Source organism: Chaetura pelagica, unplaced genomic scaffold (assembly GCF_000747805.2).
Source record: "Chaetura pelagica isolate M959 unplaced genomic scaffold, ChaPel_1.0 scaffold757, whole genome shotgun sequence".
In the NCBI taxonomy this organism is placed as follows: domain Eukaryota; kingdom Metazoa; phylum Chordata; class Aves; order Apodiformes; family Apodidae; genus Chaetura; species Chaetura pelagica.
The window spans coordinates 530,921-543,494 of NW_009970727.1; the positions used below are offsets into that span (position 1 = coordinate 530,921).

General features: G+C 40.9%; 2 protein-coding genes across 5 annotated transcripts in view; one reads left to right on the forward strand and one right to left on the reverse strand.

The window, feature by feature from the left end:
- Positions 1–351: 351 nt before the first annotated feature.
- NFYA (nuclear transcription factor Y, alpha) lies at positions 352–10,224 on the reverse strand. 4 transcript variants are annotated; one of them, XM_010007078.1, is made up of 9 exons: positions 10,105–10,193; positions 8,074–8,157; positions 5,626–5,772; positions 4,263–4,394; positions 3,500–3,605; positions 2,823–2,989; positions 1,853–2,026; positions 1,419–1,520; positions 352–633 (listed from the first exon to the last, which is right to left on the reverse strand). In XM_010007078.1, exons 1-9 carry the CDS (start codon positions 10,177–10,179, stop codon positions 580–582), a joined length of 1,041 nt encoding a protein of 346 aa, XP_010005380.1. In that variant the 5' UTR covers positions 10,180–10,193; the 3' UTR covers positions 352–579. The 4 variants fall into 4 exon arrangements, with proteins under 4 accessions (XP_010005380.1, XP_010005379.1, XP_010005381.1 ...); XM_010007077.1 differs by having other exon boundaries at positions 8,074–8,160; positions 10,105–10,179; XM_010007079.1 differs by lacking the exon at positions 8,074–8,157 and having other exon boundaries at positions 10,105–10,179.
- A 2,284-nt stretch (positions 10,225–12,508) lies between these two features.
- OARD1 (O-acyl-ADP-ribose deacylase 1) overlaps positions 12,509–12,574 on the forward strand; it is a 3,714-nt gene continuing 3,648 nt past the window's right edge. The window contains exon 1 of the mRNA XM_010007081.1: positions 12,509–12,518. The gene's annotated coding sequence lies outside the window, so the exon portion shown is untranslated. The remainder of the gene's footprint in view (positions 12,519–12,574) is intronic.

Genomic DNA, 12,574 nt, shown 5'->3' on the forward strand with positions numbered 1-12,574 from the left:
TTAACAGAAACCCCCCCTTCAGTTTCTGCCAGTTTCAGAAGTGCTGACGCAACAACAGGGAAACAGTTCAGGAAGTCCAAAGATGTAAGGAGTGGATGTAAAAAACAAATCTCTGCTGGGAAATCAGAGTACTTTGTAGCCATGTCAGTGCTGGTCGCTACCAACTGGACTGTGTGGTTGTACAGAAGGGCTGTAACTCCAAGAGGTCTTTGTTGGCCCCAACACACCAGTTATTGCTGATGACAGAGTCAGTGGCACACTCTCACCCATGGCCAATTGCAATGCCAGAGATGTTAAAAATAAAACAAAATAAAATGCAAAAGAGCAGTCAGACTGAAATCCCTGTTGTGGATCAGAAGAGTATCCCAAGAAAGTCGTTAAGCTTCCATTTGTTGAGTCAACTGCAATTAAAATCTCAACCACGTACTGAAAAGGTGGCGCTTGTTGTGTAGAAAAGGACAGGCTGTGATATGGCGATTGTCCCACTGAAAGACTCACTGGATACACTGGAAAGGGAAGGAGAGACTTGGAGAAGGGATGGGAATTTTATTCAGTTATTTTTTTTTCTTTCAGCAGCAGTTAGGAGACTCTAATCATCTGTGTCATGGCTTCTTCATTGGCCTGAGTTGGATCCTACAGATGCAAAATCAATATCATGTTGTAATTTCAGCATTTTTCCGTAACAGCAGAGAAAATCATGTACAGCTCTATCAACAGAAGATATTTCTGCCCCCTCCCTTCAGCTCTAAACATGTCATACTTTTCCTGGGTTTTACAGTTTGATCCAGTAAAAGAAAAGGATATATAAATCTTCATTTTTCTTAGTAACACGTTGTTTCTGGTGAGACCTAGTAATGCTCCAGTATTTGGGAAGGATTTTACTTCAAAATAAGAAATACTCTTTTTGCTAACACCACAGGACAGCTTTAAAGCACTAATGAACAGCAAAATTTGCTAATTCTACTCTACTGTGTCCCTTTGAAAATCTTTCCTGCACTTCTTATGTAGATCAATATGCAGCTAAGAAGCAGACAGTCTAATTTCTGATTTTGTGTCAGATGTAAGAGAAGGTGTCTCTGCCTTTATGTTCTAAAAAATACTTCTGATATGCAACCAGCAAGGCTGCAAGGACTATTTCTTAAGGCAAACAAATACAAGTATTCTCTGTAAAACAAAGGGAACACATAACAATAATGCTAGAATTTAATTACTCAAGGCAAACAGACACTTACTCTCTACACAAAGTAAGACAAAAGGTTTCTTTACAATGCCTGAAACATAAATTCAAAGGCAGGGAGGACAAAGGTCAGCAGCCTAGACCGAAAAGAACAAGCCAAACAGTACAAAGACACCTCTCCAGGATATTCTGAAGAACTGAAAGTTGTAGCTGTTCAAAGACCAGACAAAATTCTACTTGCCTGCATATGAGGGCTGTCTTTTTCCTTTGGTGAGAAGAAACGTCCACCTTCTCCCCTCTTCCTGGCCATGGCGTGACGGTGCCGCGACTCATGCAAGTATTTCTGCAACAACATGAGGGAGGTCATGTCACTGTTCCTAACTCAATACTTTCAGTAAGGGAAATTCCTGACTGCTAGGAAAGCCCACCCAGTCCCCACCCATCTCCCTTCTCTGAAGTGTTAACAGTAAATGCCCATTTGCAACACAGCTAGATACAGATTCAACAATTAAATCATTAAAGGACTTAAAAATTACTCCCAAGTAGCTATTAACAAAAAACCTCCAGAAGCCCCCACAATGATTAACTCATTTAAGATCTCAGCCCACATTTTCTACCACGGGTAGTTTTCTGTATGTTTCTCAACCCAGTATTAGACCCGAGTTATATGCTCACCCTTCTTTCTTTGGGAATTTTTCCCTCTGCTTCCAGCTTAGCCCGTGCCTGCCTCCTCTTCAGGATCCGATGATATTGCTTGGCATTTACATACAGGGGCTCTTCTTCCAGCATTTCTGCTCCAGGCAAAGGTATTCTCTGGATAGCTGGTACTGATCCAGCTCCTGGTACCATCTGTGCAGAGAATATGTTTTAAGTTCTTGCAGCTCAGGACACAAGTGAATATAAGAAAGTAATTTTAAAAAGAACGTCAAAGTGGAAAGTTGTTTGGTTTTTGTTCAGATAATGCATCTATTAAATTGAAAGGAGTAATGAAGTTGTTCTCAAAATGCAGAACAAATTTAGAAAAATCAATTACTTAACAGTCATGCTTTTTTTTTCCTGATAATGGTAAAATGTCACTACCATATACAATTCTGTGACCATGTTACTGCTTGTCATACAATTAGGCAGACAGGACATGCCCACTGCTTCCCTTTCTTTTTGGTTATCACTAATTTATATGATAATTTCAGAGCAGTTCTTAAGCAAATATTACCTGTACAGCTACTGACATCTAGTGGGGATGAAGCATAACATGTAAATTAAAAGGCATCACATTACAAAGAAGTAAGAACCGGCAGAAAAGCCTTCTTATGAGTAAGAAAAAAAGTAAGGGATCCTCAAGAACAGCAATAGGTCACTCAAACTTTTTAAACCTCTATTGATTAGTTAACAGCTTATTCTGAATTTCAGCTTCTAGATTTCTGAACTCAATAATCTGCTCTGGGAGAAAGCAAGTACAGAATACACATACTGCAATAGGGCACAGGCCACTAAATCCATAAGTTTATCAAAATATTAAATAAACTTTAAAGTGATAGTAGCTACTGAGAACATAGTAAAGCAATGTGAATCTCAGGCAACAGTTTGTGTACAGACATCTTAAACCTCAACCCTTAAAAACACCACTGGAGAGTGAAATACATACCATAACCATTCCACCTGAATTGACAACATTTCCAGCAACTGGCAGTGTCACTGTCACAGTCCCTTGTCCACTACTGGTTGTGTTGGTATTGGCTCCTGTTTGGACAATTTGTGCTCCAGCCAAACTGGCTGCTGGGATGGTGATCATGCCTGTAACAGGGACTGTAACTTTAAGAAAATAAAATACAAAAGAAAAAAAAACCAAAAAAAAACCAAAAACACGCACACAAAAAGAAGGGAACACCATTAGTCCCACTTCTGGTTTTCACTCATTCATCCTTCCATAGCATGCAAGAAGATTTAGAAAGCCTTGCAAGTTATTAACTCAATTCCATCACCTTGTTCTCCTACTTCCTATTTTTGCATTTGTACCTGCACAGTAATCCCAGTGTCAGAGATCATCTACACCAAGGTGTAAAAGCAAACTTAAGTGTTTCTATTCTAGTAGCCCTCACCGAGGGGAAAAAAAAGCCATTTTGTACTTTTCTGGGAGCAGAATATCACACTGGACTCCTGTGTACCAAGACTACCATCATTTCCCTTCACTGTGCCAACAAACCCCACCACAGCACTAGCAGAACTGCAGCTCAGTGTTTGCTTTGATAATAATCACAAGGCAATAAAACCTATCAAAGTGATCTTGACAAGTCCTGACTTTTTTCACACCAAAGCTCATACCTTGTTGGAGAATGGTTCCATCAGCATTAACTGGCTGATAGACTATGGTCTGGCCTTCAGCTGCTTGTGCTACCTGTTGTCCTTGCACTGCTATTTGTTGCTGGGTCTAAACAAAACAAAGAACACAGTAACTTTACAAATTGCTGATTTTTCAAATGTTACAATTCCTAAATTGACACATGGTGCTTAAGGTGTTTTACACATCTATTTCTTTTGCTTTATTTACATCAAGAAATAGGATGGAGCACAAACTGACTGAACTGTAGATAAAACACCTAAAACACATAAAACATACTTTTTCTAACAGTCTCATAAATAATTTTGAAAGAAACAAGTTCTAGGTTTCCTGCCTCATGACAAACATGTTAAAGAAAGAACTAATCTGCTCAGAAATTTAATTTTGGTCCTAATCAAAAGAATCAGCAGAAAACCCTGGTGTGACTAGACTACTTCACAGAATGGCATAAGTATGAAGTTAGCAATGCTTCACGTTTTCAGATTTCAACAAACAGACAAAAAACAACCATGAACCAATAAAATACAAAAACACAATGGATAAAAACATGCAATCTGTTTATTCTGCCCCAGAGTTATGTATGAAAACACTACAAAAATACAAAATTTATTCTCAAGTTCTCCTCAATATTAATAATTCTTTTTTTTTTCTTTTCCCTTTTTTTTTTACTTAACCACACCTTAAGTCATTTGCCAAATTTCTCTTCCTATTTCTCTCCAGAAAACCCTTTCATGCTGGTGCAGTTACCTGTGTCTGGCCAGCAGTAACTGCAGTCTGTGGCTGCTGTATAATGATCTGCTGGGTCTGGCCCTGCTGCCCCTGTACCTGCACAGCCTGCCCACCTTGAATCTGAATCTGACCTGGCTGGACCAACTGAATCTGTGGAAGAAAGAGTCAGAAAGGAACATTAACTATGCCTCTTATTTCTCCCTCCTTGGCCTCAGCATTACCAAATCATCTCTGAGGATGAGACACTGTTGCAAAGAAAATGAAAGCACTGCTTCTTCTCTTTTTCCACTTTAAAAGGAAGAGTTTCCATTGTGACGCAGCAGTCACAACCATTCAGAACAGAGGAAACACAACATGCTAGTGTCATCATGCCCTAGAAGTTCTCCACTGCTTACACAATAAAACAGCCAAAATCAATTATATAGGAAGAATTGTACTCCGGTGAACAAAAAAAAAAGGAGCAAGATTTAAGGTATCTGTAGAGTGTTCATTAGCTAGCAAACAGAAGTGCTCCTGGATATACTTCAAAGGTGTCTTCAGCTTTGCAAGGAAGTATTTCCACCAATGTGGAAAACTTCTTAAATTAAAAAAAAGAGGAACTGGAATATGCATTTTGTGGATTTTCCTCCAACACCCAGACTGCAAAGAACCTAGCACAAAATATATTATCTTTCAACAAAATATATTTTAAATAAACACTAAATAAACCACTCAAAAAATGCCAGGACATCATGTGCCTTCCTGTGCTGAACTTCAGTCTTAAATCCCATTCTCACATCATTGGAACACCTCCATTATGCCACTGTCACAGTTGCTTCCTCTGCTTTTAAGGAACACACTTAGAGCACCTATTCAAACTTTAAAACTGTCTTTTAAACAAGTATTTCAAAATAATTTCTTCTAATAAAGTCCATGTTCTGTGTCTTCTACAGTATTATCTTCTGTGCAGTAAAAATGTATAAATTCACTTCCAGCCATTACATATTAGATGAACTCAATAATACAAGTTATTTTAAAGAAGCTTTCTTAAAAAAAAATAAAACCTCTTTCTGATCCATAACTTGAGTAGACACCAGATCACCAACCACACTGCAAGGGCCTGTTAAAATAGAAGTAGGAAAAACCCAAACCAACTCTAGCTGTATTTTAAAGGACTTTATTTAAAAGGTTTCCACCATCCCATAAAATAGAAAAATCAAATACACAAAGATTTTTCATTCCATTCTTAACACACAGCTCACTGCCAGATCCACAGCAGGAGAACAACCACCTCTGCCCAGTTCATTTTGAGAGTGCTGAGGCAAATATACTATGTGACAGGGCAAGAACATCACAGTTCATTACCTGCAATTAAGCTGAAATAAAATTAATGTTATCTCACCTGCTGCAGACCCTGTGTTCCAGAAACTGGGACTTGCATGATTGTCTGGCCCTGACCCCCAGGCACAGCCTGCACCATGATGGGCTGCCCAGTGGATGTGATCAGTTGACCTCCGCTCACTTGCACCATCAGTGGTTGACCCTGGACCTGGGAAACAGGAGAAAAAACAAACAAAACAATGAAAAACTCTGATGGCCTGAAACCAGAAGCTGGAGTGGCTCCCACATGAGGCTAAGTCCTTACCTATTTTAATGCAGTGACCAGAGAAACTGAGCTAGTCACTAAGCTGGGTTCATAACCAGCATCAAACACCTTTAGTTTCTGAAACTTTTCCCAGGATGTGCTACTGGATTTAACAACTGCAGTCTAACCCAAACTTCCAAGTCTAATTGCAATAAAGCATGAAAAGCATGGGTACATTTTTCAGGAACAGTAACAATCTTCATGCACAGCCCAAGAGCAAAGTCTAATAAAAGAAACCTCAACATTCATATCCCTATTACTAATCTTTAATTGGGGTTCCTAATAAGAAAGCTCTAAATAAGCTATTGTGACTGAGGGAGAGATTCTGAGGTAGCTTCTACTCTCTCCTATGACATGCTTAGAACATTTCCTTTTCCTAACTGATATTTAGCATGCAATGTCCTTGGAGCATCTTCTAATGGTTAAGTGAAATGGTAATTGTAACAACACAAAATGTAGTTCAGTGAGGAAAAGAAAAAAAAAAAAAAGATTAAAAAATAAGCAGCAGCTATAGAGGATTTATAAAAATGGCATAAGAGCCTCTGGACTCTTGGACCAGGCATGTCTGTCATCAGCAGGCAAAATGCCAGTGTAAAGAAAAGCAAGGGGAAAACTTGTTTAAACATCCTTAACCACTACTTCCCTGAACTCCCTAAAATGTATCTTTGAAAAGAACATCCCCCTACTTCTTAAACGTGCAATGAGTCTCAGGAGCCAGGCAACCACTCTTCACCTCGCTCCGAGTTGATCAGAAACAAGAGCAATACAACATGATCAAAAGTCACTGAGTTCTTGGCTTTTCTGTAAATTTGGAGAATATGCAATAGCAAGTGTCCCTCTTACACCACTGCAGAATAACAGGCTAAGCACTAATACACATTTTCAGCACATATTGAACCACCTAAAAGCAGCTTCTCAGGTTCAAATACCTTAGTGAATTACATGCTAAGACATCCACAGAAGAAATTGCAGTTGTACCTCAATGATCAACACTCTCCACAGAGCATTGTGACCCTCATTATTCTGATTCTATGATTCACAAGTCCCCTCAGACCCCATGGTCTGATCCTCAACCGTGTCACTATTGCACACAAGTCCCTAACAAACAGCAGTAGCACTTGTTTTGAGTTGCAACAGAGAGATAAGCATGCTCGTGTCAGCCACAGAGAAGCACAGTCAGCAGAACAATATCCAATAAGCAGAAAGAAACACGATACGTTCCAGGATTCTTGTTAATATATTAGAGCAAGAAAAAACAAATAAAAATAAAATAAATATATATATAAGGGGAGTGTGAGGCAAATAACAATGACCAGGTGGCCACAGTGACCCAAGAAATTAAAGTCAGCCAGCTTTTCATATTTTAACTCTGAACATAAAAAATGCTGTGTTCAACGTTACACCTGGCAAGACTATTCTAGCCTTTAGGAACTCTCCTTCTCTGAAGACTTAAAAACCAAACAAAACCAAAATACTGAGTGAACAATGCACGACTGAACTGCTACAGCTTCCCAGAGTTTATTTACACCATTAAAAACATCCTGTGTGAGCTAATGAAATGAAATTTGCAAGACAGAAAATACTCTGCATTGAAACAAATCAGGGTTTGAAACAACCTTGCACTTCTTTCCAATTTGTGATGCTTTTACTACTAGGACACAGACCTCCTGGGTTTCCCTGTGTTATTCACATGGAAATAAGAAATTGGATCTCTCGGTCCCAGGGAGGCCAGTACTGTCCCCAGGTGCCCTTTTGAATCAGATTTTGTTCTTCAAGCTCATGGGTCACTCACCAGCTCCCTTCCTTTCATGTAGTGAAGACACAAAAGTACACACAGGTGATGTCAGAAATCTGTCTCCTTGAAACTACAGGAAATCTTTGGATTGTATCTCTTGACTGTTACTTTCTCATCTTGGTCAATTTTTTTTTCCTTTCAAATGCCATTTCAACCACTATTTGCTTTCAGAATTACAGCAGCAGGAACTCATGAATGAATAAGGATTTCTGGCCTGTGCCTGAGATCCAATGAAAAGTTATAATCCAATGGTCTCCATGGAAAACCCAAAATCCAACCTAAAGCAGAGGTACTAATTCTAAAAAAACTCTCCTCTTCCTATTTCAAACCCTGGAAAAAACACAGCATTAGATATGTGGCAATGGTGAGAGTCATGCAGTGCTCACAAACACAATTAGAGAGATCACCACTACCTGGAGGGTCTGGACTTGCTGGCCTGAGGCGGATGCCACCTGGGCCTCAGTCTGCAGCTGCACAGCAGTGACACCACCCTGCTGCTGGGAATAGGAACAGGAATAGCTTGAAACATGGGAATGCACAGCTCTGACAAGAGACAATGACACTTTGCTGGAAGAGGGTGAATTTAAAATTCATACACACTGCTCTTGGAACAAAAGGAATGTGAATACAGTTAGCAAACCTAGGAAAGGAACACCAACACAACTGGGAGTGGTACCACGAGGCTTCAATATCCCAAACCAAAACCACTTCCAAAGAACATGAGAGATTATCTTACACAATTTTAAATCTCAGCTTGAGTGTTTTAGCCTGCTGCCTTTCTGCTTAGTGTTTCCTTTCACTGCCCAGGGTTTCTTACTGTAAAGGGGTTCCAGATTATTGTCAGACTTTTAGCTGAAATAAAGGCCATAAATTCCTTTCTGCAGAGATGACTACAGCCTAAACTTCATCTGTGTCACCCCTGCATCTGTGTCTTCCTACGACTGACCTTGAAGGACAATCTTGAGAGGTTGCAAGAGCAGATAAATCTAAAAGCCTTTTCTATCTTTAGCCTCTTTAGTAAGAGTACCAAAATAATCTGTGTTAACTGTGTTAGCATTTGGGAGATGAAGGACATCTCTCTCCTAAAGCTGTACTATGAAAGGCCTGTGAAAAAAACCACTTTTGGAAAAACATTTCATGTCAAATACAATGCAGGCTTTAAGAACACATACTAAAAATGAAACTGGAAAAAGGTATTTGTTATAGTTCTTTACATGTAACTTTTTAACCTCAAGTACAACCTTGTTCTGGCTGAAAAAGTCAACTTCAGCTAAACTCAATGGAAGAAGCTGGTTCCCACTATCAAACACTCCAACAGGCTGATGACAAAGCAAAGTAAATCTCCAGGGAGACCTTAGAGCAGCTTCTAGTGCCTGAAGGGGCTCCAGGAAAGCTGGGGAGGGACTTTTCACCAGAGAGGCCAGAGATAGGATAAGGAATAGTTTTAAACTTTAAGAGTGGAGATTTAGGTTAGAGATCAGAAGAAATTCTTCACCATGAGGACAGTAAGGGGCTGGAACAGGTTGCCCAGGGAAGCTGTGGCTGCCCCATCCCTGGAGGTGTTCAAGGCCAGGTTGGATGAGGCTTGTGCAGCCTGGGCTGGTGGGAGGTGTCCCTGCTCATAGCAGGGAGGTTGGAACCCGATGATCTGCAAGGTTCCTTCCAACCTTCACCATCTTATGATTCTGTCTCACTGAAAACATCATCCAGTGAATCATCCATTTGCATGACAAACTAAGAAACTCCTCTTGCCTTGAACTAAACAAACCTAAGATGCACTAAACATCAGGACCAGCACAGCTCATCTGACAATGTATTCCTGCTTCTGAATGGCTGAGGCTGAACACCAGTAAAATCTATAAGCCCTTAAACACACACCCCCCCCCGCCCTTCTCAGCTGCATATTTTAACATGAACTGGAAACTTCTTTCTGGAATGGATGAATTCACCCAAAGCCACATGTTTTGTTGCAATTCCTGCACTGTGTTTTGATCCACCTGGAGCTTTAAACCAAAAGATATTAAATATTAATTTTGAAAAAGCTGGAGGAAGCCTCTGTGGGCTTTAACAAAACCTATTTCAATTTTGGGAGGAATCTACATTGTTCCTTGTGGACAACTGACTTGTTATTAATATTTTGTTTCCTCCACTTTCAGACAGGATTTGTGACTCTCCCTCATGTCACTAACATTTTGCAAACTCCCTATTACATTGAGATTTGGAAATGTTAGCAATTTAATTTTATAAGTCATTTGTTTTTTTAAAAAACACACACATTTACTCTGACTTCAAGTCAGATCACTGATGAGGTGACAGAAGTCTGGTAAACACATATCCTGACAGTATAATGAAGCACCTTGCTGGTTCTGTGACTCTGAGAAGCACAAACATTTGTAACTCAGCAGTGGCAAGACCAGCTCACCCGTTGCCACTTTCCATACCTGCTGCTGAATCTGCCCAGCCTGCACCACGATCTGCTCCGTGGAGCTGTTACTGTTTGCTGTGTACTGCTCCATAGTGCTTCAGCTCCAGCACAGAAAAGACACACCTCAGGCTGTGGATCTGGCAAGACAAGTTAAAAAAGCATGTGATTATTGTCCCAAGGTTTGAAGATGAGTATTATCTAACAGTAGCTGAAAAGTAAACCCTCTGCTCACACTGTGGTCAGAATCACAAAGAGCTGCTGCTTAATCAAGGACCTACCTCTTTGATACTGTCACCTTACTTTCATTGAGTAACTAAACTAGAATTGCAATTTCAAGAGCACATAACTGGACTGAGAAGCAAAAAGCATCTCAATCCCATAATTATCTTCAGTGAACCAACAGCAGCTATGAACCTGACGTCTTCCTGTTTTATCCCTCAAGTCTGTATATTCTGGGCTACAGACAGTTGCCTACACTGCACACGGGTGGAGGAGAGGGGTGTTACAGCTAAAAACCCTCACAAAATACAAAGTTTAGCTGTAAAACCAAACTACATTTCAACAATTCAACAGACAAGTGAAACTCTCCCTCCTTCCCCAACTACTCAGCACTCCCTCATCATACCTCTTTCTTCTCTTCCTACCTTCATATTTTTGAAAATAGCCAGCAGACTTCTCACTGCTTCCATCCTTTTACTGCCTCTCATTTCTTGGACCCTTGCCTACACATATGAAGAACACACTGTTTAAATAAAACACTCAGTTCCATTGCTCCCTTCCCCCTCACCTGTCAGTGACAAAAGTTATTACTGTTACTTTGAATCAGGTATTTGATTTATGCTATTACTGGACAAGTACCTGCTACATTAGTGAAAAAGGAGCCTAGAACTTCAACCCTCAAGTCTAAAGGAACAAAGAAAAAATGCCCCTTCAGTTTTCAAAGGCATGCATACAAAATTGGGTCTCAACTTCAACTGCCTCAGTTGCTGTGGTTACTACTCTAATGACACCTCTCAGAATTCCTGCTCTTTAGCTTTAAAACATCCTTTGTACTTCAGTGTCTTGCATTTATCTGAAGAACACTTCATCTTTTCATCAACTGACTCCTCACTGTGCCCTAAGAACAACCCATGATGATTTTACATTTTGTTTTCTTGCACACTAACACCGAATGTCCCTTTACCTACCAAAATAACTGATTAACCAGTACATATCATGATGGACCAGAGCTGTGCTCGTTACAGGAGGCATAATACTCAGCCATAATAATGTAAGAACCTTCTCAGTCCCCATCAGATCTTTTGTTCAGAATAAGGATGTAATGACACTAGTCCAGGAGATCATCACCTCAGTCACAGTACTGAAAGGCACTACAATTTACTGCAATTTTAACTCTATCCTTGGCCCATTTAGTAACAGCTTTTCACAGCCTGACAGAATAAGAGAAGAATATTCTTTCTGAAGATGAAGCTGCCTACCAAGGTTCTCATCTCAATTTTGCACTGTGTACTGAATTTCTGCCCTAAATGCCTGTGGGCCTGTCAGAAAACAGCTCCCACATTTCATTCTCCAGGGAAGTATTCCAAAAGCAAGCACAGGATGCCAGGAAACTGCCCTTGCCAAAAGTTCTCTGGTTTCCTTAACACCACCACCAATAATCAAACCCAGGCACACCTCTACTTGGGACTACTTCTTCTCACACACCCTAGACCAAGCTCCTGTCTTGTTCACTTAAAATATTAGCAGCACTGTAACCCTAACTCTCTGCACCAGCTGTGGATAGGTAAAGGTACAAACAGATTTTACACAAGCTGGATCATAGCCCTCCAAGGGATTGTTTCATTCCCCTCATTAAAACACAGCACCAGCCTCACTGCATCAAAGTGAAATGTTATAGATCAATGATCTGCTTCATGGTGGGCTCCTCCCACAGCTGATCTCACCACCGGGCTCCTCTTCACTAGGTCCTTGGCTGCATGAAAATGACTTTGTGTTCCAGCCCTGCCTGCTTATATTCACATATACATACATACACATTTACATACAAGCTATAGAAGCTGCAGCAACAACAGCTCCCTCAGCAAACAAGCTCCGCTAAGAACAAACCAGCGTGATAAAACTGTGCTAAGACCTGGGCTAACTCGGAAAGCATCGTTTTTAAACACACCCTGAAGTGACGTTACCAAACCGGCCGAGGTTTCCGGGGCAGCCCCTGCCGATCTCCCGGCCTGACTGATGTTCCCCAAGGACATCCCCGAGCTGGGGACACCCCACACAGAGCCACACACAGGGACAGGCCACAGCCTCATCTCCCGCTGTTAGGCAGAACGGAACATGTGCCGCCCAGATGCAGCTACCTCATCAAACACCCTAACTCAGGGAGTTCACCCAGGGACGTTCGTGTTTTACTGCGAAGCCTCAGACCTGCAGGTTCTCTCCGCGGGCCCAGGCGGGGGAGGCAACGCCCGGCAGCTCCGGGGTGGGGG